Here is a 22,317-nt window from a genome sequence, read left to right as displayed (position 1 = left end):
TTGCCTGGCATTCGCCGAACCCAGATTGATCCATCAGACTGCCAGATAGTGAGGTGATTATTCACTCCAGAGAACATGTTTTCACTGCTGCAGGGTCCAGTGGTGGTGTGCTTTACTCCACTCCAGCCGACGCCTGGCTTTGCGCATAGTGATCCTGGGTTTGTGTGCAGCTGCTCTGTCATGAAATCCCATTTCATGAAGCTTGTGATGCTCAGTTTTTTTGCTGTGACCTCATGACAGGTTAAGTCACACAGTACATTTTTGCTTTAGTTTGCTTCATTGACATCAAACATTGTGACATACAGCTTACAAATTTGTTCAGTTCAGAATACTAAACTTCAGTTGTTCTATACATAATATTAACATTTTTGATTAAATGTCCATTTAATAAATATTTATCATCATATTTTCAAAATGCACTCTGTTATTTAACCTGGTGGGCTTGATTTTTCAGACTCTCTGCTGGTCTTCAGACTCTGAAAGACTGGATCTCATTGGTGAGTTGAGGAGTCTGGTAGACTGAATGATTGATTACTGGGGGAGTCTGGTAAACTGATTCTGATTGGTATGTGGAGGGATCTGATAGACTTAATCTGATTGGTGAGTAGGGAGTCTGATGGTAACTGAGCATGAGAATAAAGGGGATTTGAGATTTGTTAGGCTACATCTGACTGGCGGGGGGGGGGTCTGGTAGACTGAGTCTGATTGGTGAGTGGAGGAGTCTGATAGACTAAATCTAATTGGTGAGTGGAGGAGTCTGGTAGACTGAATCTGATTGGTGAGTTGAGGAGTCTGGTAGACTGAATCTGATTGGTGAGTGGAGGAGTCTGGTAGACTGAATCTGATTGGTGAGTGGAGGAGTCTGAAAGACTAAATCTGACTGGTTAGTGGAGGAGTCTGGTAGACTGAATCTGATTGACGAGCAGGGAGTCTGATGGTAACTGAGCAGGAGAATAAAGGGGATTTGAGAAATCACAGCTTGAGTTTAACTGGACATTATCATAAACAGTTTGAGAAGGTTCTGAGGGGTTTGTAGGTAGCTGAGCAGTACAGTAGACTGTAGAAGCTCTGGCATCTGAGACAGAAAGGTCTATAATCTCCTCATATTCAGATAGAGAAACCTATAATAAAAATACAGGTAAAGCATATTAATGAAAATTATATTACGTCAAGTGTATTTAAAGTGAACTCACCTATTTTACCTCTTTTAGTGCATTTAAACCAATCTTTAGTTTTCCCTTTATGTGCAAGTGAGGTGGATCAATTTTCCAGTTATTGAGGATTCATTATTAAGCATATCATTGGTGGAAACATGTTCCAGTAAGAACCTGTACTAACATACGGTTTTGACTCACCCTGTGGTCAGTTGCGGAACCTCTGAGTGATTGGCTTTGGGTTGAGGCTGGACCTGAGGAGAAACAATTCCGGAACATTCATCCATCCATCCATCATCTAAATCGCTTATCCTTCTGGGTCACGGTGGGGTGCTGGAGCCTATCCCAGCTGTCATTGGGCGGAAGGCAGGATACACCCTGGACAGGTCGCCAGTCCATCGCAGGGCAGACAGACAGACATATGCATTCACACACACACTCACACCCAGGGGCAATTTAGCATGTCCAATCAGCCTGACTGCATGTTTTTGGACTGTGGGAGGAAACCGGAGTACCCGGAGGAAACCCACGCAGACACGGGGAGAACAGGCAAACTCCACACAGAAATGACCCAGGTCACCCGGCCGGGAATCGAACCCAGGCCATTCTTGCTGTGAGGCGACAGTGCTACCCACTGTGCCACCATGCCGCCCTCCGGAACATTCAATCAGTTATAAAATAAGGGTTAATTTTGAATGTTATATGATATAAATATTATTAATTTCGTGAAAGATAAACAGGATGTAGAATTGATATGAGAATGTGGTCACAGTCCATTCTTACTGTATTTGTTTTGATACATGTTCATGTATAGCCAGCAGAGGGCAGCATTTGTCAATCACTGTTAGTCCACTGAGGCCTAGTGAAATTTTATTGACCTCTAATGACCTCTAATGACCTCTAATGAAAAAATCTGTGTAAAAAGTCTTGGGGAAACCAATAATTTGTTCAGTGACTGTATGTAATCATAGATAGATAGATATGCAAATAGCCATTTCTAAGGCTGTGCAAAATGTAAATAAAAACAAAATGCAATGATGTGCAATGATAAATCCTATATTTAATTGAAAATAGAACAAAAACAACATATCAAATGTTGAAACTGAAATGTTATTGTTTTAAATATATGCTCATTTTGCATTTGATGCCAACAACCTGCTCCAAAAAAGTTGGGACGGGGGCAATAAAAGGCTGGTAAAGTTGTGTAATGCTGAAAAAACACCTGGTGATTAATTGGTAACAGGTCCGTAGCATGATTGGGTATAAAATGAGCATCTCAGAGAGGCGGAGTCTTTCAGAGCACGACAAAGGAGACCCCGAACTGTTCAGCAGCTGAAATCCTATGTTAAGCAAGAACAGGAAAACATTTCACTATCAAAAATACAGCAGTGTCTCCTCAGTTCCCAAATGCTTACAGAGTGTTGTTAAAAGAAGAGGTGATGAAACACAGTGGTAAACATGTCCCCGTCCCAACTTTTTGGAATGTGTTTGTAGCGAACACTGGCTGAAACTTTACCCCCAAGCTGAGTGTTTACCTAACTTATCAACAACCCAAAAGTTAAGGGCCTTTTTGCTCCAGCGAGTCTGGAGTTGAAAGTGTAAATCTGTCGACTTAACACTCCCAACCCCAAACTCAGTCAAATTTATGGCCGAATCAAGAACCCGCACCCCTCTCCCTCGACCCAGGGGGCAACAGAACACTTCCCTGGATTATTGGCCACATGGCCCTCCGAAGTCCTGTGGACAACTTTATCTTCAAGTAACAGAAAGTACATTTCTAAGGTATATGTCCACTCCAAACTGCAACCATTCATTAGAACTCTTTTTAACTAAATTATACATACCAAGAATGGAACTGATATGACAATCTGGACTGCAAATTTAAACTTTCTAAATTCCCTAAGGATCTCAAGCATGGACCCACAGCACCCCCAAGGGGTGAAAACAAGAATTACCACATCACCACCGTAAGGACATGTGCTTAAAAGGAACCCAAGAAACTTCTTGCTTTGTCTGCTTGATTATCAACATTTATATAATCTGTAAGCAATACTACTTGTTTTATTATTCTTGTTGTTGTGTATTACCTAAATATTACCTGTATCTTTTTCAACTATTAAGTGCTAGAAATACGTAGTGTATAACTTTGATAACAGTAAGACCCAACCATTTAATTGCTATGAGTTTAGACCATTGACCAATATGTATCCTGAATGTGGTTTTCTTTTCTTTTCTTCCTTTGTTCCTTCCTTGGTCAGGAAGACAGGTCAGAAGTATTAGAACGCTAAATTTTCAGATCTGAAACCTTTTGTTTTGTAACTTGCCTGTTCGTCTACACACCTTAAGTTTAAACCACCCTCAGAGAAGGAAGGTGGATATTTCTTGTCTGGCCCGGGAGGATATATCCATAATTTTCTATTCTGCTAAAGAGAGGTAGTTCGTTAAATTAGTATCACCAGCCTCAGAACCCTGATTGCAACCTGAACCTCACCAGCGGAGTGGGAGCAGTTCTGACGCCACGGAGACCCAGCATCGCACCCAGAGCCACGCACCGATCTGTGAACAGATCGACCATCGAAAGGCCGCCCAAGCTCCACCCTCAGGTGGCCACGAGATGCCTCCGCCCAATCACTGATGGAAAGGCACACGGAGATGCAGCGTCCACGGCCAGCGAGGAGATGAACCACCGCGTGAGTTCCAGCCTTCGATCGAGTCCGTCCTGAGACGACCCCTCCTGAAGTCAGCCTCTGACTCCAACGTAAGCTGGTTCTGTCAATTTGCAGTCAGGGCCCTGACGCCAATTTATTTAATAAGAGAACTTTTAATAGGTATATCCAGCCATATAGTTATTCCCGTCCATGCTTAGGTTAATTCTCTAGAGGCTCTCCCAAGCGACTCCCCAAACCACACTGCCTCATACCATTTAGCCGTGGATCACCTAAACTTACTCAAGCTATTTTGTCTTTTTGGCTTTCATTACTGTCACTTTGTTTTGTTTTGTTTTCTGGTTTTATTTTCTATTGTTTATCATTGAATGCAGTCCAAAGTAGTTTGATATTTAGCCAATAAATCCCCTTTCCTGAAGCATCCTTGGTGCGAGCGTTTCTCTCTCTTGCCCTCGTCTGTAGACTTCAAATAAATCCGGGTTACCCCACACCCTTATATAAGGTTCTAGCAATAATAACATTAAAAATTGCAAAACCTGTTACATGTTGTTGACGTCAAATAAAAAATGGGCATATTACAATACAATTTCGTTTCACATTGATATGTTGTCTTTTTTGTTTTCCTTTTATATATGGTTTTATTTACATTCTGCACAGTGTCCCAACGTTTTTTGGAAATGGGGTTGTAGATAGATAGAACTTTATTGATCCTGAAGGGAAATTGCAGAGATCAGCTCAACACTACATGACAAGGTCTCTCTTTACCAAACAATGATTTCTAAACTCTCTTACAAAAAGATACTGAACTGTCACTGAGGTGATACATTTAAAGGTGCATTTTCAGTACCTGTAGTTAGGGAACATGAAACCAAAATCTATTGCAACTGTATTTTTAAGTAGTTTTGACTACATAGACTCTGTCTTGACTCCAACCACTCTTGACTTAAATCACTGTGTACCTTTGAGGGCACATTTACACTGTTTGTACCTTGATAAATGGACAATGTACCTTTTTCTGACAGTGTATGATAATTTCCTATAAGTAAAAACTCAAGCTATACAAATCTCTGTATGCAAGGGACAAGGCCAAAAACCAGTATTTGGTGGCCATGATCTTTGGGCCCTCAGAGAGCATTGCATTAAAACCAGACATGATCCTGCAGTGGAAATCACTGCATGGGCTCAGAAACACTTCTGACAACCACTGTCTGTGAAAACAGTTTGTCGCTGCATCCACAAATGCAAGTTAAAACTCTAAAATACAAAGAAGAAACCAAATATAAAAAGGATCCAGAAATGCTGCCACCTTCTCTGGGCCTGAGCTCCTTTAAATGGACTGAGGGGAAGTGGAAATCAACATTTGAATTTTTTTTTTGCAAATCATGGACACTGTTATCCTCCGGGCTAAAGACCACTCAGCTTGTTATCAGTGCACAGTTGAAAAGCCAGTATTCATGATGATATATGGGTACAATAGGGCACATTGCATGGGTGATGTGCACATCTGTGAAGGCAACATTAATGCTGAACATTATATACATGTTATGGTAACATATGCTGCCATCTAGACAACATCTTTTTCAGGGAAGGCCTTGATTATTTCAGCAAGACAATGTCAAACTACATTCTGCCCATAAAAGAATATCTGCATAAATAAGTTACACATTTTATGTATGTGCATTTTTTTGAATGTGATGGTACCTTGAGTCTTGCTTCTTTTTGTAAGAGTGACTATGAAGAATAAGAGTCCCATCAGAAGCAACAGTAGAATCACAGACACAGCAGTGACCACAGAGGAAACTGGAAACTCTGAATCATAAATATAGACTCAATCACAACAATAACCTGATTATTCAGAAGAGATCAAACTGCTAATATATTAGGAGATGTTTTTCTGTGTACTGTACATTAAGCATAATACCTGTAAAAGACAGTGAAGATGATGTGGTTTTAGAAGACGATGATGCAGTTAATTTTGCGGTCACTGAACTGATGTTTGTTGACATATTTGGTAGAATATCTGAGGAAGAAAAAAATGTTAGATTGTCAATAATTACCTGTGCAGGTGCCATTATTGCTGACCACAGTTTACCAGGATATATACAGTCTGAATATTATACCTATTGAAGTCTTAAATGAGGAATTCATTGTAGTTGTAAATGCTGTAGATGAAGTTGTTTCTGATGTTGCTGTTTTGTTAATAGAGATGAAGAAAAAAGAAAAAAAGCCTTTTCAGATGTCATATTGGTTTTATAAAAAAATATGTTAAATTATATCCCCTTTCACATTCATAACAACCATTTTTTTATGTGTGAGGATACATGCAAAATATGTCAGCCTCAGATTTTGAATCAAACTGCTTTCATTAGACTGATTTTGATATTAGACTCCAGATTACAGATTACCTATAGTTCAATAATAGAATCTTGAACTGTAATGCTGTACACTTCCTGCCTCTGGACTGCATTAATATGTAGATGAAATGATCTGCAAGTATGAATGTAAAACCATATCTACCCACCAGTAACTCTGAGGTTGATTTGTGTGATATAAACCTTGTATCCATGATCAGATGTCCAGTCTGATTCAGCTCCACACCAGTATTCACCAGAGTCTCCCTCAGTCATATTATTGAAGCTCACAGTGAAGATCTGCTTTCCATCATCATGTAGATACAGTTTTCCCTCATTTATCCATCTTCTGCTCTCTTTAAAAGATGTTTTATTATTACAGTCAGCAGTGTCCACTCTCCTACAGAGAAACTTGGGGTCACTACTGTGGGATTGTGGGTATTTGCAGCTGATGTCCACACTTCCTCCTACATGGCCAATCAAATTGATGCTCTTCTCATAGGACAGATCTGTCAATCATAAACAATCAAATGAAAACTCTCACACTCACCTTCACAGTTTATACAAAATACCACTAATTTGTTCTGACTTTACAGGTATATTTGAGTTTTACTAGTCCTTATTTATGCACTTCATTATGACTCATAACTGTGCATATTCAGTCACTTCCCTGTAGGCCACACTCTTCTTCTGAAAGTATTTTTAGATTATATTTATAAGTAAAAGGATGTTGAGTCAGGAAGTTTGTCTATAGTCACACAACAGCTTGACTCTGAATACAGAGGAAGTCCATATTCAGAGTTGATAGATACATAATAAATTATATTAGAGACAAGATCTGCTAACATCATAGTCAAGGTCTCACAAAGCACATTTAACAAATGCCAAGCACTGTAAACAGAGTCTAATAATCACACCATCATCATCACATATGAACTACTTTATGTAAACACATTTCCACAGCTGGGGTTAAAGAGGATTCATACAATCAGAGATGAGAAGGTCTGATAAAGAGTCTCTGAAGAGACTGAGTCTGTCATACTGTTAAAATGAGCTGCTGTTGGTTTTTGCCTTAATTCTCACTGTAGCTGAGGCTAATTGATGTTGCAAATTTAGGATAATTAACAAATGCAGTGGTGGGAGAGACTCACCTTCCTCTACCTTCAGTTCCACTGGTGTGTAGACGTCAATGCCAAATTTATCAACTCTACACTTGTACGTTCCAGAATCCTCTACAGTGAGCTCTCTGATCAACACCCAGAACTCTGCAGCTCTGGTGTCATCAAACAGTGAGAATCTTCCACTATTTATCCACTCATTTTTAGCGTCTGTCCAAATTGGCTTCGTCATGCAGGGCCATAAACCCGTACAGAGGTACTTTGGGTTTGATGTGTATCCTGTGTCGTATGTACACTTGATGAGGACTCCTCCGCCTGAATATCCTGTCACTCTCTCTGATTCTCCTCCACCTACTAAAAGAGGACAAATGTCCATCTGAGTAAAGGCTTCATTTGACTCTGCTGATAGTGATGATTATTTAGAAGAGCATCTCCTTACCTCAAATCAGGAAGAGGGTGAAGACGAGGAGGGTCTTCATTGTGAGCTCAGACATTAGAGGCCCTGGAATGTTCACCCTGCCTCTGTGTGACTCTGTGACTGTGCTGTATCTTCAGCTACATCTTAAACAGAAACTGATGTCATGCCTACTTCCCCTTTCTGACGCTAAGTAAGAGGTGAAAACATCTCAGCAAGATGTTGTGTTAATATATATATGAGCAAAGTTGTAATTAAAAAGCTTTCAATGAAATTCACTGCACTAAAGTAAAGAGTGTCTTTGAGCTGTTTTGAAGCAGCTTCATGTTTTCATGTATTAGCGTTTGGCCTGTTTCAGTGTCTCCACCACTGTTTAACTGTACTGATATGTATAAGTGTCCATTTCAGTCACAGTATTTGAAAGTACTCATCAGAAAGAAAAGTCAAAAGAGAGATCTCCTTAATGTCTCTGTAGAGTCTCCTGGACAACAATGAGATCAAAGCACGTATTCACAAAGCTTCTCAGAGTAGCAGCGCTGACTACAGAACTACTTTGAGAGGATTTCAACACCAGAATTGACTTCTGGTTTAGACTGTCAGTAAATAAATATGTATGAATGCACTGTTGAATATTCATGTTCATGTCATGGATTCTGTGCTGGTCTGTGTCAGAAATACTCTACTGCCATCTAGACGGCAATGTGTGTAACAGCAGCACTGAGCAATCTTTGCTGTATTCTCTATGTAACACACACACACACACACACTTTCTAAGCCACTTATCCTTCTGGGTTGTGATGTTTATGTAATACAAATGTATATATGTTTAAAGAAAGAGATTAATCACTTCATAATAACAATATTTTAGAAGACATCTATTAGTTCTTACTTAAGTAATTAAGCAATAAAAAACTAATCAGGTAAGACATTTTGGTCAATTTTGTTTCATATTTTTAATTTTTTATAACAGACATACAAGCTATTGCTTCACAAATCCGAATTATTATTTATTAATTTATAAAGTAACAGTAAACATTTTTTAATATATGTAATGATGGCAAAAACAGAAATTCAGATGTTATTTACAATTGGAGAATATTTATGTTTGTGTTTACAGAAGACATCTTTAAAAATACTAATATTCCTGACTGCTATAGTAAAGAGTCTTTTGGCCTCCAAATGACTTTGTAAACATTAATACACAGTTTCTTGGTTATGTTTTAAAAATTATTTATATATACATAGTTGTATGTAAGCTATCTGCAACATTTCTGCAGCCTGTAAGTCATTTACAAACATCTTTCCACAAGAAAAGAGATATTAGTTCAGAAATTCATCATTCATTCATTCATTCATTCATTCATTCATTCATTCATCATCTTTAATCGCTTAGTTCAGCTAGGTTTGTGGTAGCTGTTGGGAGAGCAGAGAATCCCAGATGACCCATAATGTCCTCCAGTTCATTGCAGGGGATCCCAAGTAGCTCCAATTCAGAGATATTTTCATTGGGCCGGTGGGTCCTAGGATGATCTTGGGGCCTCGTCCTAGTAGGCCAGGCCTGGTCAATCCCCACCGGGAGGCGGCCATGGGGCATCCTGATCAGATGCCCAAAACACCTCAACTGGCTCCTCTCAATGTGGAAGATTCACACATAATGTCCTCCTTACCTCAGCAATGCCTTTATACACTGTCTATGAATATCATGAATGGGAGTGGAGACAAGGCACAACCTTGAGAGTCCAACACTCACACTGAATGAGCTTGACTTAATGCCAAGTATACAGACACAGTTCTCACTCCGGGAGTACAGAGACCGAATGGCCTGGAGTAGTAGCCCCGACACCCCATACTCCTGGAGGACCTCCCACAGAATATCTCGGGGAACAATTTTGTAAGTCTTCTCTAAGTCCACAAAACACATGTAGATGGGGTTGGGAAACTCCTACGCCCCCTCAACAGTCTGCATGAGGGTGAAAACCTGGTCCACTGTTCCACGGCCGGGATGGAATTTGCATTGTTTCTCCTCAATCCAAAGTTCGACTAGTAGTCAGAGTCTCCTTTCTAGCCCCTTGGCATAAACTTTCCCAGTGTGACACCCCGGTAGTTGGCACACACCCTCCAGTCCCCTTTTTTTAAAAATAGGGACCACCACCCTGTTGTGGCAGTCCAAGGGTACTGTTCCCAAGGTCCATGTGACATTGTAGTGGTGTGTTAGACATGACAGCCCCACAACATCCAGTGCCTTAAACATTTCCGGGCAAATCTCACCGACCTACAGTGCATTGCTACTGAGAAGCTTGCCAACTACCTCAGTGACCTCCACCAGGGAAATGGAGTCTGGCACACCAGAAACCTCTCTCTCTGACTCCTGTGAGGGCGGCATGTCTCTCAGATTTAGGAGTTTCTCAAAGTGCTCCTTCAATCGACCAACAACATCCTCATTTTGAGTTTCTCCATCCCTTCCAAGTACACCTTGGGCAAAGCCACCCCGACTGCTCCTGAATCACATGATAATTGTCCAGAATCTCCTTGTAGCCAACCAAAAGTCTTTTTCTATGTCTTGCCAAACTCCTCTCATGCTCTGGATTTTGCTTCAGCCACCACTGCTGCCTTTTTTGCCCATTAGTACCTATCTGCTATGTCAGGAGTCTTCCAGGCCATCCAGTCCCTAAAGGCCTCCTTCTTCAGCTTGACAGCCTCCTTCACCACCAGGGGGTTCTTGGGTTACTGCCCTGACAGGCACCAACAAACTTTTGGTCACAGTTACACCTGGCAGCTTCCACGATGGAAGTGGTGATCCCTATCGCCCCTCTCTAGTTCTCCCAGTCATTGCCAATATAAGCTTCAGAAATAACCTCAGTAAACACTCCAGTACAGTAGAATAGAGATATTAGCCCATAAATATCCTCAATAAATTATCCTATACACTGGAAAATGAGATATTAGTGCATGAACAACCTCAATAAACACTCCTGCCCTTCCTGCCTTGAAGCCTCCTCTTGTGACAGAAGCTGTGTGGGTCAAACCTGAGTGGTGTGGCAGGAGCAGGACACTGTGACATCATTTTATATTTGGGGTTACAAGAACAGCTTTTTAAAGACATTAGTGAAGCAAAATGAAAGTAATGATTTGCCTGTGTTTTAAAAATGTAATGATCTAAATAATAAAACTAAACTAACTTTAGACATTAAAGCAGTTTTGTTCTATTTCTAGTATGGATAGCTAGCGCTAACAGTTGCAAAACTCAAAAGATGGTTCAGTTTTTAAAATCATAAGCAACTCATAAAAGTTTTTCAGTGCTCAAAATAACAGTCATATCGATTGACAAATGACCCACAACCTGTCTTATATTAATATTGTTAAAGGAATATGATAAACACTGCTCCAAATGTCAGATATGCCAATAAAATGCTGCACTCATAGCAGCACTCAGTACGTGTTCAGCCATGCTGGGGGTGGTTCACAGTGAGTAATTACTTGTAGAAGAACACTGAACAAGTCACTCCAAATCAGTTGGCCAGTGCAGAGTGCAGGTAAGTGCCCTCTTTTAAGACATGCCCTCTAACATAGCACTGTCATATGATTGCATTGTCACAAGTCAGTTTGAAATTGCTGCCCTGCGAGATCTGCTCAAAATCACTGCTCAATGCCAAGGATCAGTTTAAGTGGTGTAAAGCAAGTCACCATGAGATTCTGGAGCAGTGCATACATGTTCTCTGGAGTGAAGCCTTTTCTGTTCCAGCATGACTGAGCTCCTGTGCACAAAACAGCTCCATAAAGACCTGGAGTGACCAGTTTGGTGTGAAGGAACTCCGGTGGCCTGCACAGAGCCCTGACCTCAACCCCACGGAACACCTTTGGGGAGAAATGGAACGTTGATTATGAGCCAGCCCCTTTCATCCAACATCAGTGTCTGACCTCACAAATGCTCTTTTAACTAAATGAGCACAAATTCCCACAGACACAATCCAAAATCTTGTAGAAAGCTTCCCAGAAAAGTGGAGACTGTTATAGCTGCAAAGGGGGAAACTCCATATTAATGTCCATGGTTTTGGAAAGGGATACCCAACAAGCTCATCTAGGTGTGTTGGTCAGATGTCCATATACTTTTGGACATAGATTACAACCTTCAAATGAATCCATGAAACAGTTTTCTTCAGAAATACTTCCATGAAATGAGTAAAAATAAAACTAGAGTTGTGAAAACTTACGTCACATGCTCATAAAACAAAAACACTCAAAACAATTGCATTTATTGAACAGATTGTGAACTTTATTAATCATCACACCAAACAAAGCTGAATATTCATTTCACATGAATTTCGAATCAGTTCACACATAGTATAAACCAGAACAAACAGTAGCATATTGAAACACTTCCAGAAGTAAACGTTTCTTTGTGTGAAAATCTTGTTTTGATGCATCTGTTACATTTGCTTATTATTTAACAGTATCATGATCAACTATCTGTTTTCTCACTGAAATTCACTTTTGAGTATGTTGGACCTTCAGCAGATTTTCCAGCTGAAGGCTGACTGGCACTTGCTGGGGAATCAGAGAGAATTGTGGGTAACTCAGCTGTGGAGTAGATGTCCTGATCAGGAGAGTTTGATGGTAACTGAGCAGGAGAATAAATGGGATTTGAGAAATCACAGCTTGAAGGTAACTGAACATTATCATAAACAGTTTGAGGAGGTTCTGAGGGGTTTGTAGGTAGTTGAGCAGTAGAGTAGAATGTGGAAGCTTCAGCATCTGAGGCATACAGATTGTTAATCTCCTCATATTCAGATAGAGAAACCTATAATAAAAATACAGGTAAAAAATATTAATTTAAATTATAGCAAGTATATTTAAAGTGAACTCAATTATTTTACTCCTCCTGGTGCAGTTAAACTAATTTAGTTTAGTATTCCATTTATGTGCAAGTGAGGTAGATCAATATTCCAGTTATTGGGGATTTATTATTAAGCATATCATTGGTGGAAACTTGTTCCAGTAAGAACCTGCACTAACATACAGGTTTGACTCACCCTGTGGTCATTTGTGGAGCCTCTGAGTGATTGGCTTTGGGTTGAGACTGGACCTGAGGAGAAACAATTCCAGAACATTCAATCAGTTATTAAATAAGAATTGATTTGGATGTGATATGATATAATAATTATCAATGTCTTGAAAGATAAACAGGATGTAGAATTGATATGATCACAGTGTGTTCACAGTCCTTTTTTACTGTATTTGTTTTCATGCATGTTCATGTATAGCCAGCAGAGGGCAGCCTTTGTCAATCACTGTTAGTCCACTGAGGCCTAATGAAATTTTATTGACCTCTAATGGTTGACCCATGCTGCACTCATATCTGAACATGCAGATATTAAAAAAATCTTTGTAAAAAGTCTTGGGGAAACCAATAATTTGTTCAGTGACTGTATGTAATTGGTAATAGATAGATAGATAGATAGATAGATACAACATCATTTCCAAAAAATGTTGGGACACTGTGCAAAATGCAAATAAAAACAAAATGCAATGATGTGCAAATCATTTAAATCCTACATTTTATTGAAAATAGAACAAAGACAACATATCAAATGTTGAAACGGAGAAATTTTATTGTTTTTTGAAAAATATATGCCCATTTTGAATTTGATGCCAACAACATGTTCTAATACTTGGGACGGGGCGACAAAAGGCAGGTAAAGTTGAGTGATGCAAAAAAACACATGGTTGGCAACAGGTCAGTAACATGATTGAGTCTGAGTCTTTCAGAAGTAAAGATGAGGAGGGATTCATCACTCTGTGAAAGACTGCATGATCAAATAGTGCAACAATTCAAGAATAATGTTTTTTAACATAAAATAGCAAAGAACTTTTGCTTTTCATCATCTACAGTACATATCACCATTAAACGATTCAGACAATCTGGAGAAATCTCTGTATACAAGTGAAAAGGCCAAAAACCAGTATTTGCTGGCCATGATCTTTGGGCCCTCAGGCAGCACTGCATTAAAAACAGACATGCTTCTGTAGTGGAAATCACTGCATGGGCTCAGAAACATTTCTTAAAGACACTGTCTGTGAACACAGATCATCGCTGCATCCACAAATGCAAGATAAAACTCTGAAAGGCAAAGAAGAAACCATATATAAACAGCATCCAGAAACGCTGCCACCTTCTCTGGGCCCGAACTCATTTAAATGGACTGAGGGGAAGTGGAAAATTTTTGAATTTTTTTTTTTGGAAATCATGGACACTGTGTCCTCCAGGCTAAAGACCACTTAGTTTGTTATCAGTTCACAGTTCAAAAGCCAGTGTTCAGTGTTCATGATGGTATACGGGGCATTAGTGCACATTGCATGGGTGACATACACATCTGTGAAAGCACCATTAATGTTGAACGATATATACATGTTTTGGCAACATATGCTGCCATCCAGTCGACGTCTTTTTCAGGAATGGCCTTGATTATTTCAACAAGACGATGCCAAACCACATTCTGAATGTATTACAACAGCATTGCTCCATATTAAAAGAGTCCATGTGCTAAACTGGCCTGCCTGCAGTCCAGACCTGTCACCACTGAAAATATCTGGTGCATTATGAAATGAAAAATATGACAAAAAAGACTCCGAACTGATGAGCAGTTGAAATCCTACATCAAACAAGAATGGAAAACATTTCATTTTCAAAACTATCGCAGTGTCTCCTCAGTTCCCAAACGCTTACAGAATGTTGTTAAAAGAAGAGGTGATGAAACACAGTGGTAAACATGCCCCTGTCCCAACTTTTTTGAAATGTGTTGTTGGCATCAAATTCAAAATGGGCATATATTTTTCAAAAAACAATAAAATTTCTTAGTTTCAACATCTGATATTTTGTCTTTTTAGTATTTTCCTTTAAAATATGGCTTACATGATTTGCATATTATTGCATCCTGTTTTTATTTACATTCTGCACAGCGTCCCAACGTTTTTGAAAAAGGGGTTGTAGATAGATAGAACTTTATTGATCCTGAAGGGAAATTGCAGAGAGCAGCTCAACACTACATGACTGGATCTATCTTTACCAAACAATGGTTTCTACACTCTCTTACAAAACAATACTGAACTGTCACTGGGATGGTACCTTTAAAGGTGAATTTTCAGTGCCTGTAGTTAGGGAACATAAAACCAAAATCCATTGCAACTGTATTTTTAAGTTGTTTTGTCTACATACACTCTGTCTTGACTCCAAACTTCTTATTTTATTGTTCTGTCTGAAAATAATAGGTGATGGAACTATCTACGGTACACAGTTGGGCCTTAAACCACTGTTGTACCTTTGAGGGCACATTTACACTGTACCTTGATAAATGGACAATGTACCTTTTTCTGACAGTGTGTGATAATTTTCTATGAGTATAAACTCAACCTATACAAATCTCTGTATGCAAGGGACAAAGCCAAAAACCAGTATTTGCTGGTCTTTGAGCCCTCAGATGGCACTGCATTAAAAACAGACATGATTCTGTACTGGAAATCCCTACATGGGTTCAGAAACACTTCTGACAACCACTGTCTGTGAAAACAGTTTGTCGCTGCATCCACAGATGCAAGATAGAACCCTAAAATGCAAAGAAGAAACCAAATATAAACAGGATCCAGAAACGCTGCTCTTTCTCTGGGCCCAAGCTCATTTAAATGGACTGAGGGGAAGTGGAACTGTGGTCCGACAAATCAACATTTGAATTTTTTTTTGGAAATCATGGACACTGTGTCCTCCAGGCTAAAGACCACTCAGCTTGTTATCAGTGCACAGTTGAAAAGCCAGTATTCATGATGATATAGGGGGGCTTTAGGGCACATGGCATGGGTGACGTGCACATCTGTGAAGGCACCATTAATGCTGAACGATAAATACATGTTTTGGCAACATATGCTGCCATCCAGCCGACATCTTTTTCAGGGAAGGCCTTGATTATTTCAGCAAGACAATGTCAAACCACATTCTGCCCATATATGAATATCTGCATAAATAAGTTACACATTTTATGTATGTGCATTTTTCGAATATGATGGTACCTTGGGTCTTGCTTCTCTTTCTAAGAGTGACTGTGAAGAATAAGAGTCCAATCAGAAGCCACGGCAGAATCACAGCCACAGCAGTGACCACAGAGGAAACTGGAAATTCAGAATCATAAATATAGACTCAATCACAACAATAACCTGATTACTGAGAAGAGATCAAACTGCTAATATATTAGCAGATGTTTTCTGTGTACTGTACATTAAGTATAATACCTGTAAAAGACAGTGAAGATGATGTGGTTTTAGAAGATGATGTTGCAGTTAGTTTTGCGGTCACTGAACTGATGTTTGTTGATATATGTGGTAGAATATCTGAAGAAGAAAAACAAATGTTAGATTGTCAATAATTATCTGTGCAGGTGCCATTATTGATGACCACCGTTTACCAGGATATATTCAATATGAATATTATACCTGTTGAAGTCTTAAATGAGGAATTCATTGCAGTAGATGTTGTAGAAGAAGTTGTTTCTGTGCTCTGGGGAGTTGAGCTTGATGGTGACATTGCTGTTTTTTTTTATTATTTTTTTTTTGTTAATAGAGATAAAGAAGAAAAAAAAATTCTTTTCAGATGTCATTAGACGGATTTTGATGTTAGACTCCAGATTACAAGTTCACTGCAGTTCAATAATGGAATCTTTAGGTATAAAGCTGTACACTTCCTTCCTCTAGACTGCATTAATATGTAAACACAATCTGATAATCACACAATCATCATGTTTTTTTTTTGTTAATAGAGATAAAGGAGAAAGAAAAATATATTTTCAGATGTCATTAGATGGATTTTGATGTTAGACTCCAGATTAAGGTTATAAAGCTGTACACTTCCTTCATCTAGACTGTATTAATATGTAGATGAAATGGTCTGAATGTATTCATGTAAATTAATATCTACTCACCAGTAACTCTGAGGTTGATCTGTGTGATATAAACCTTGTATCCATGATCAGATGTCCAGTCTGATTCAGCTCCACACCAGTATTTACCAGAGTCTCTCTCAGTCAGACTGTTGATGATCAAAGTGAAGATCTGCTTTCCATCATCATGTAGATACAGTTTTCCCTCATTTATCCATCTTCTGCTCTCTTTAACAGATGTTTTATAATTACAGTCAGCAGTGCCCACTCTCCTACAGAGAAACTTGGGGTCACTGCTGTGGGATTGTGGGTATTTGCAGCTGATGTTCACACTTCCACCTACATGACCAATCACATTGATGTTCTTCTCATAGTCTTGATCTGTCAATCATAAACAATCAGATGACAACACTTAAAGTCACCTTCACAGTTTACACTCATTATCACTGATTTGTTCTGGCTTTACAGGCACGTTTGAGTTTTATTTGTCCTTATTTATGCACTTGATTATGTGTCACTTCCCTGTAGTCCACACTCTTCTTCTCAAAAGTATTTTTAGATTATATTAATAAGTAAAAGGATGTTTAGTCAGGAAGTTTGTCTATAGTCACACTACAGCTTAACACACAAACACAGAGGAAGTTCATATTCAGAGTTGATAGAAACAGAATAAATAACTTTAAATTAGAGACAAGATGTGCTCACGTCATAGTGAAGGTCTCACAACATACATTTAACAAATGCCAAGTACTATAAACACCGTCTGATAATCACACAAACTACTGTATGTAAACACATTTCCACAGCTGGGGTTAAAGAGGATTCATCAAATCAGAGATGCGAGGGTCTGATAAAGAGTCTGTGATACTGTTAAAATGAGCTGGTGTTCGTTTCTGCCTTAATTCTCTGAGGCTAATTGACGTTGCAAATTTAGGATAATAAACAAATACAGTGGTGGGAGAGACTCACCTTCCTCTACCTTCAGTTACACTGGTATGTAGACATCAATGCCAAATTTACCAACTCCACACTTGTACGTTCCAGAATCCTCTACAGTGAGCTCCCTGATCAACACCCAGAACTGTGCAGCTCTGGTGTCATCAATCAGTGAGAATCTTCCTCTTTTTATCCACTCATTTTTAGCGTCTGTCCAAATTGGCCTCGTCATGCAGGGCCATAAACCTGTACAGAGGTACTTTGGGTTTGATGTGTATCTTGTCTCATATCTACACTTGATGAGGACTCCTCCTCCTGAATATCCTGTCACTCTCTCTGATTCTCCTCCACCTACTAAAAGAGGACAAATGTCCATCAGAGTAAAGACTTCATTTGACTCTGCTAATAGTGATGATTATTTAGAAGAGCATCTCCTTACCTGAAATCAGGAAGAGGGTGAAGATGAGGAGGATCTTCATTCTGAGCTCAGCCAGACATTAGAGGCCCAGAAATGTACACCCTGCCTCTGTGTGACTCTGTGACTGTGCTGCATCTTCAGCTACATCTTAAACAGAAGCTGATGTCATGCCCACTTCCCCTCTCTGATGCTAAGAAAGAGGTGAAAACATCTCAGCAAGATGTTGTGTGAATATATATATATATATATATGAGCAAAGTTGCAATTAAAAAGCTTTCAATGAAATTCACTGCACTAAAGTAGAGAGTGTCTTTGAGTTGTTTTACAGCAGCTTCATGTTTTCATGTATTAGCATTTGGCCTGTTTCAGTGTCTCCACCACTGTTTAACTGTACTGATATGTATAAGTGTCCATTTCAGTCACTGTATTTGAAAGTACTCATCAGAAAGAAAAGTCAAAAGAGAGATCTCCTTAATGTCTCTGTAGAGTCTCCTGGACAACAATGAGATCAAAGCATGTATTCACAAAGCTTCTCAGAGTAGCAGCGCTGACTACAGAACTACTTTGAGAGGATTTCAACACCAGAATTGACTTCTGGTTTAGACTGTCAGTAAATGAATATGTATGAATGCACTGTTGAATATTCATGTTCATGTCATTGATTCTGTGCTGGTCTGTGTCAGAAAGACTCTACTGCCATCTAGACCACAATGTGTGTAACAGCAGCACTGAGCAATCTTTGCTGTATTCTCTATGTAATACACACACACACACACACACACACACACACACACACACACACACACACACTTTCTAAGCCGCTTATCCTTCTGGGTTGTGATGTTTATGTAATACAAATGTGATTGAAGAAAGGAGATTAGTCACTTTGTAATAACAATATTTTATAAGACATCTATTAGTTTTTACTTAGTAATTAAGCAATAAAGAACTAATCAGGTAAGAAGATTTGTTCAATTTTGTTTTATATTTTATTTTTTTTATAACAGACATACAAGCTATTGCTTCACAAATCCGAATTATTTATTATTAGTTTATAAAGTAACAGTAAATATTTGTTAATATATGTAATGATGGCAAAAACAGAAATTCAGATGTTATTTACTATTGGAGAATATTTATGTTTGTATTTACAGAAGACATCTTTAAAAATATGTATATTCCTGACTGCTATAGTACATAATCTTTTGTAAACCCAATGAAAAGAATAAAAAAAAATAATAATAATAACTTTAGGCCTCCAAATGACTTTGTAAACATTAATAAACAGTTTCTTGGTTATGTTTTAAAAATTATATATATATATATATATATATATATATATATATATATATATATATATATATATATACACATAGTTGTATGTAAGCTATCTGCAACATTTCTGCAGCCTGTAAGTCATTCACATTCATCTTTCCACAAGAAGTGATATTAGTTCAGAAATTCATCATTCATTCATTCATTCATCATCTTTAATGGCTTAGTTCAGCTAGGTTTGTGGTAGCAGTTGGGAGAGCAGAGAATCTCAAATGACCCATAACGTCCTCCAGTTCATTCCAGGGGATCCCAAGTAGCTCCTAGGCCAACTTGGAGATATACTCCTGCTAGTGGGTCTTAGGATGACCTTGGGGCCTCGTCCTAGTAGGCCAGGCCTGGTCAACCCCGATTGAAGGTGGCCATGGGGCATATGGAGTCTGTAGACAGGGCCCCCTTTCCAGGTGCATAAGCACACACAACAGTCAGAGTTTTCCTCTCTGCGATTTTAATTTGCTTTGAGGCAACGCTCTCGTCCACCGGGACAAGCTCCAACTGCATGGCAGCCAGCTGGAGACTCGTGAGTGTCCCCACACCTGCCTGGCGCCTCTCACCTTGTGCAACTCTTGAGTAGGAAAGGGTCCAACCCCTACCGAGGATTTGGTTCCAGAGCCAACACTGTGGGTGGAGGTGAGCCCAACTATATCTAGCCGGTCAACCTCCCACACAAGCTTTGTCTCCTTCATCCCAGTGAGGTTACATTCCACATACCAAGGGCCAGTTTCTGCTGCAGGGATCTATGCTGCCAAAGGGCCTCCCTGCCATCTCCCACTGCCTGTACAGCACTCCAGTACAGTAGAATAGAGATATTAGCCCATACCCAGTCTCAATAAATTTTCCTATACACCGGAATGTGAGACGTTAGTGCTTGAACAACCTCAATAAACACTCCTGCCCTGCCTGCCTTGATGCCTCCTCTGGAGACAAAAGCTGTGTGGGTCAGACCTGAGTGGTGAAGTAGAAACAGGACACGGTGACATCGTTTTAGATTTGATGCTACAAAAACAGTTTTTTTAAAGACATTAGTGAAACAAATATATGATTTGCCTGTGTCTAATAATGATCAAATTAATGATCAATATCTCTAAATAATAAAACTAAAATAACTTTAGATATTTAAGCAGTTTAGTTCCATTACCAGTATGGCTGGAAGGCACTAGCATCTGAAAACTCGAAAGATGGTACAGATTCATTCAATCATAAAGAACTGAGTTTGAGTTCTTCAGTGCTCAAAATAGCAGTAATATTGATTGGCAAATGACCCATAAACCTATGTTACATTAGCAAGGATACTTTAAAGGAATGTGGCAAACACTGCTCAGAATGTTGGATTTGCCAGTACAATGCTGCACTTATGGCAGTGCTCGGGACATGTTCCGCCATGCTGGGGCAGTTCATGCTGATTGTTCCGAAGACCTGTCACTCCAAATCAGTTGACCAATAGAGAGTACAGGTGAGTGCCCCCTTCTAAGACCCACCCTGTTAAAAAGTGCAATTGGCAAGTACAGATCAGAAGCAAAAGATATATTTCAGAAGCGCCAGTCATTGCACACATATGATTATTTGTATGTATTAGTGTTGGTAACACTACTGTGTTATCATCATGTGTGAGAATGTCTGAGCTGAGATGTTTCTACACTTTTAAAAAATAATGTTTCCTACAGGAATCTCAGCTTAAACATATTGTTCTAGGAAAAAACTTTAATAGGCTCAGAATTATATATTTTTGATGTATTTTTAGATGTGGAAGTTCTTAAAGTATAAAGAATGTTTTTCACACTTGGTCACTTAAATGGTTCTTGGAAAAAACATTATTTAAAGGTTCTTTTTCTATGGCACTGTGCCAAAGAACTTAAATTGGTGCCTTTATTTTTAAGACTATACTGCCATCTAGAGGATAAAGGTAGAAATTAAATCATGAATGAGAAGTCCATTGATTTCTATACACAACTGAATAAAATCTAAGAGAAGGCTGTGAACAGCATATATTCTTTAAATATTTTTTATCATGTTTTTAAACACTGTGTCCACTCACTGTCCACATTATTAGACACTCCTACCTTGTTGGTCCACCTTGTGGATGTAAAGTCAGAGACGATAGCTCATCTGCTGCTGCACAGTTTGTGCTGGTCAGTCCAGCAGTGACACTGAGGTGTGTAACACTCCAGCAGCACTGCTGTGTCTGATCCAATAACACACTAACATGATCCACTGCCCAAATAATGCCTGTTCTGTGGGGGTCCTGACCACTGAAGAGCAGGGTAAAAGGGGGATAACAAAGTATGCAGAGAAACAGATGGACTACAGTCTGTAATTGTAGAACTACAAAGTGCACCTATCTAGTGAAGGGTAATGTTAATGATATAGCAAAGACATTTTACACAATTATATGCTTCCAACTTTGTGGCAGCAGTTTGGGGAAGACCTTTTACTGTTCCAGCATGACTGAGTTCCATGAAGGCATGGTTTGATGAGTTTAGTGTGGAGGAACTCCAGTGGCCTGCGCAGAGTCCTGACCTCAACCCCACTGAAAACCTTCGGTATGAACTGGAATGAAGTGTCCATGGTTTTGGAATAGGACATCCAACAACCTCATCTACGTGTCATGGTCAAGTGTCTATATATTTTTGGCCATAGTCTTACAACATTTAAATGAGAAGACAATGAACCCATGAAACAGTTTTCTTCAGAAATACTTTCATGAAATGTGAACGAATAAAACTACAGTTATGAAAACTGACATCACATACATATAAAAACAAAAACAGTTAAAACATTTGCACTTATTGAACAGATTGCGAACCTCAGAGAACCGTATTAATCATCACACCAAACAAAGCTGAAGGTTAATTTCTCATCTATACACATGCATATTGAACCAGTTCACATACAGTATAAACCAGAACAAATACTAACACATTTATACACTTACAGAAGTAAATATTTCTTTGTGTAAAAGTAAACATACCATATTCTTTTGGTGCTAACTTTGCTAACATTCGACTG

General features: G+C 39.0%; 1 protein-coding gene across 1 annotated transcript; it reads right to left on the bottom strand.

The window, feature by feature from the left end:
• Positions 1-6,333: 6,333 nt before the first annotated feature.
• On the bottom strand, positions 6,334-18,083 carry LOC118797751 (polymeric immunoglobulin receptor-like). The gene is made up of 3 exons (XM_036557016.1): positions 18,001-18,083; positions 7,323-7,643; positions 6,334-6,680 (listed from the first exon to the last, which is right to left on the bottom strand). The coding sequence occupies exons 1-3, from the start codon at positions 18,038-18,040 to the stop codon at positions 6,334-6,336; spliced, it is 708 nt and encodes a 235-aa protein (XP_036412909.1). The 5' UTR covers positions 18,041-18,083.
• Between the last annotated feature and the right edge of the window lie 4,234 nt (positions 18,084-22,317).

This window comes from Colossoma macropomum, unplaced genomic scaffold (genome assembly GCF_904425465.1).
Source record: "Colossoma macropomum unplaced genomic scaffold, Colossoma_macropomum, whole genome shotgun sequence".
In the NCBI taxonomy this organism is placed as follows: Eukaryota; Metazoa; Chordata; class Actinopteri; order Characiformes; family Serrasalmidae; genus Colossoma; species Colossoma macropomum.
The sequence above is the reverse complement of the archived record's forward strand: the minus strand, read 5'-3'. Positions and strand labels throughout refer to the sequence as shown.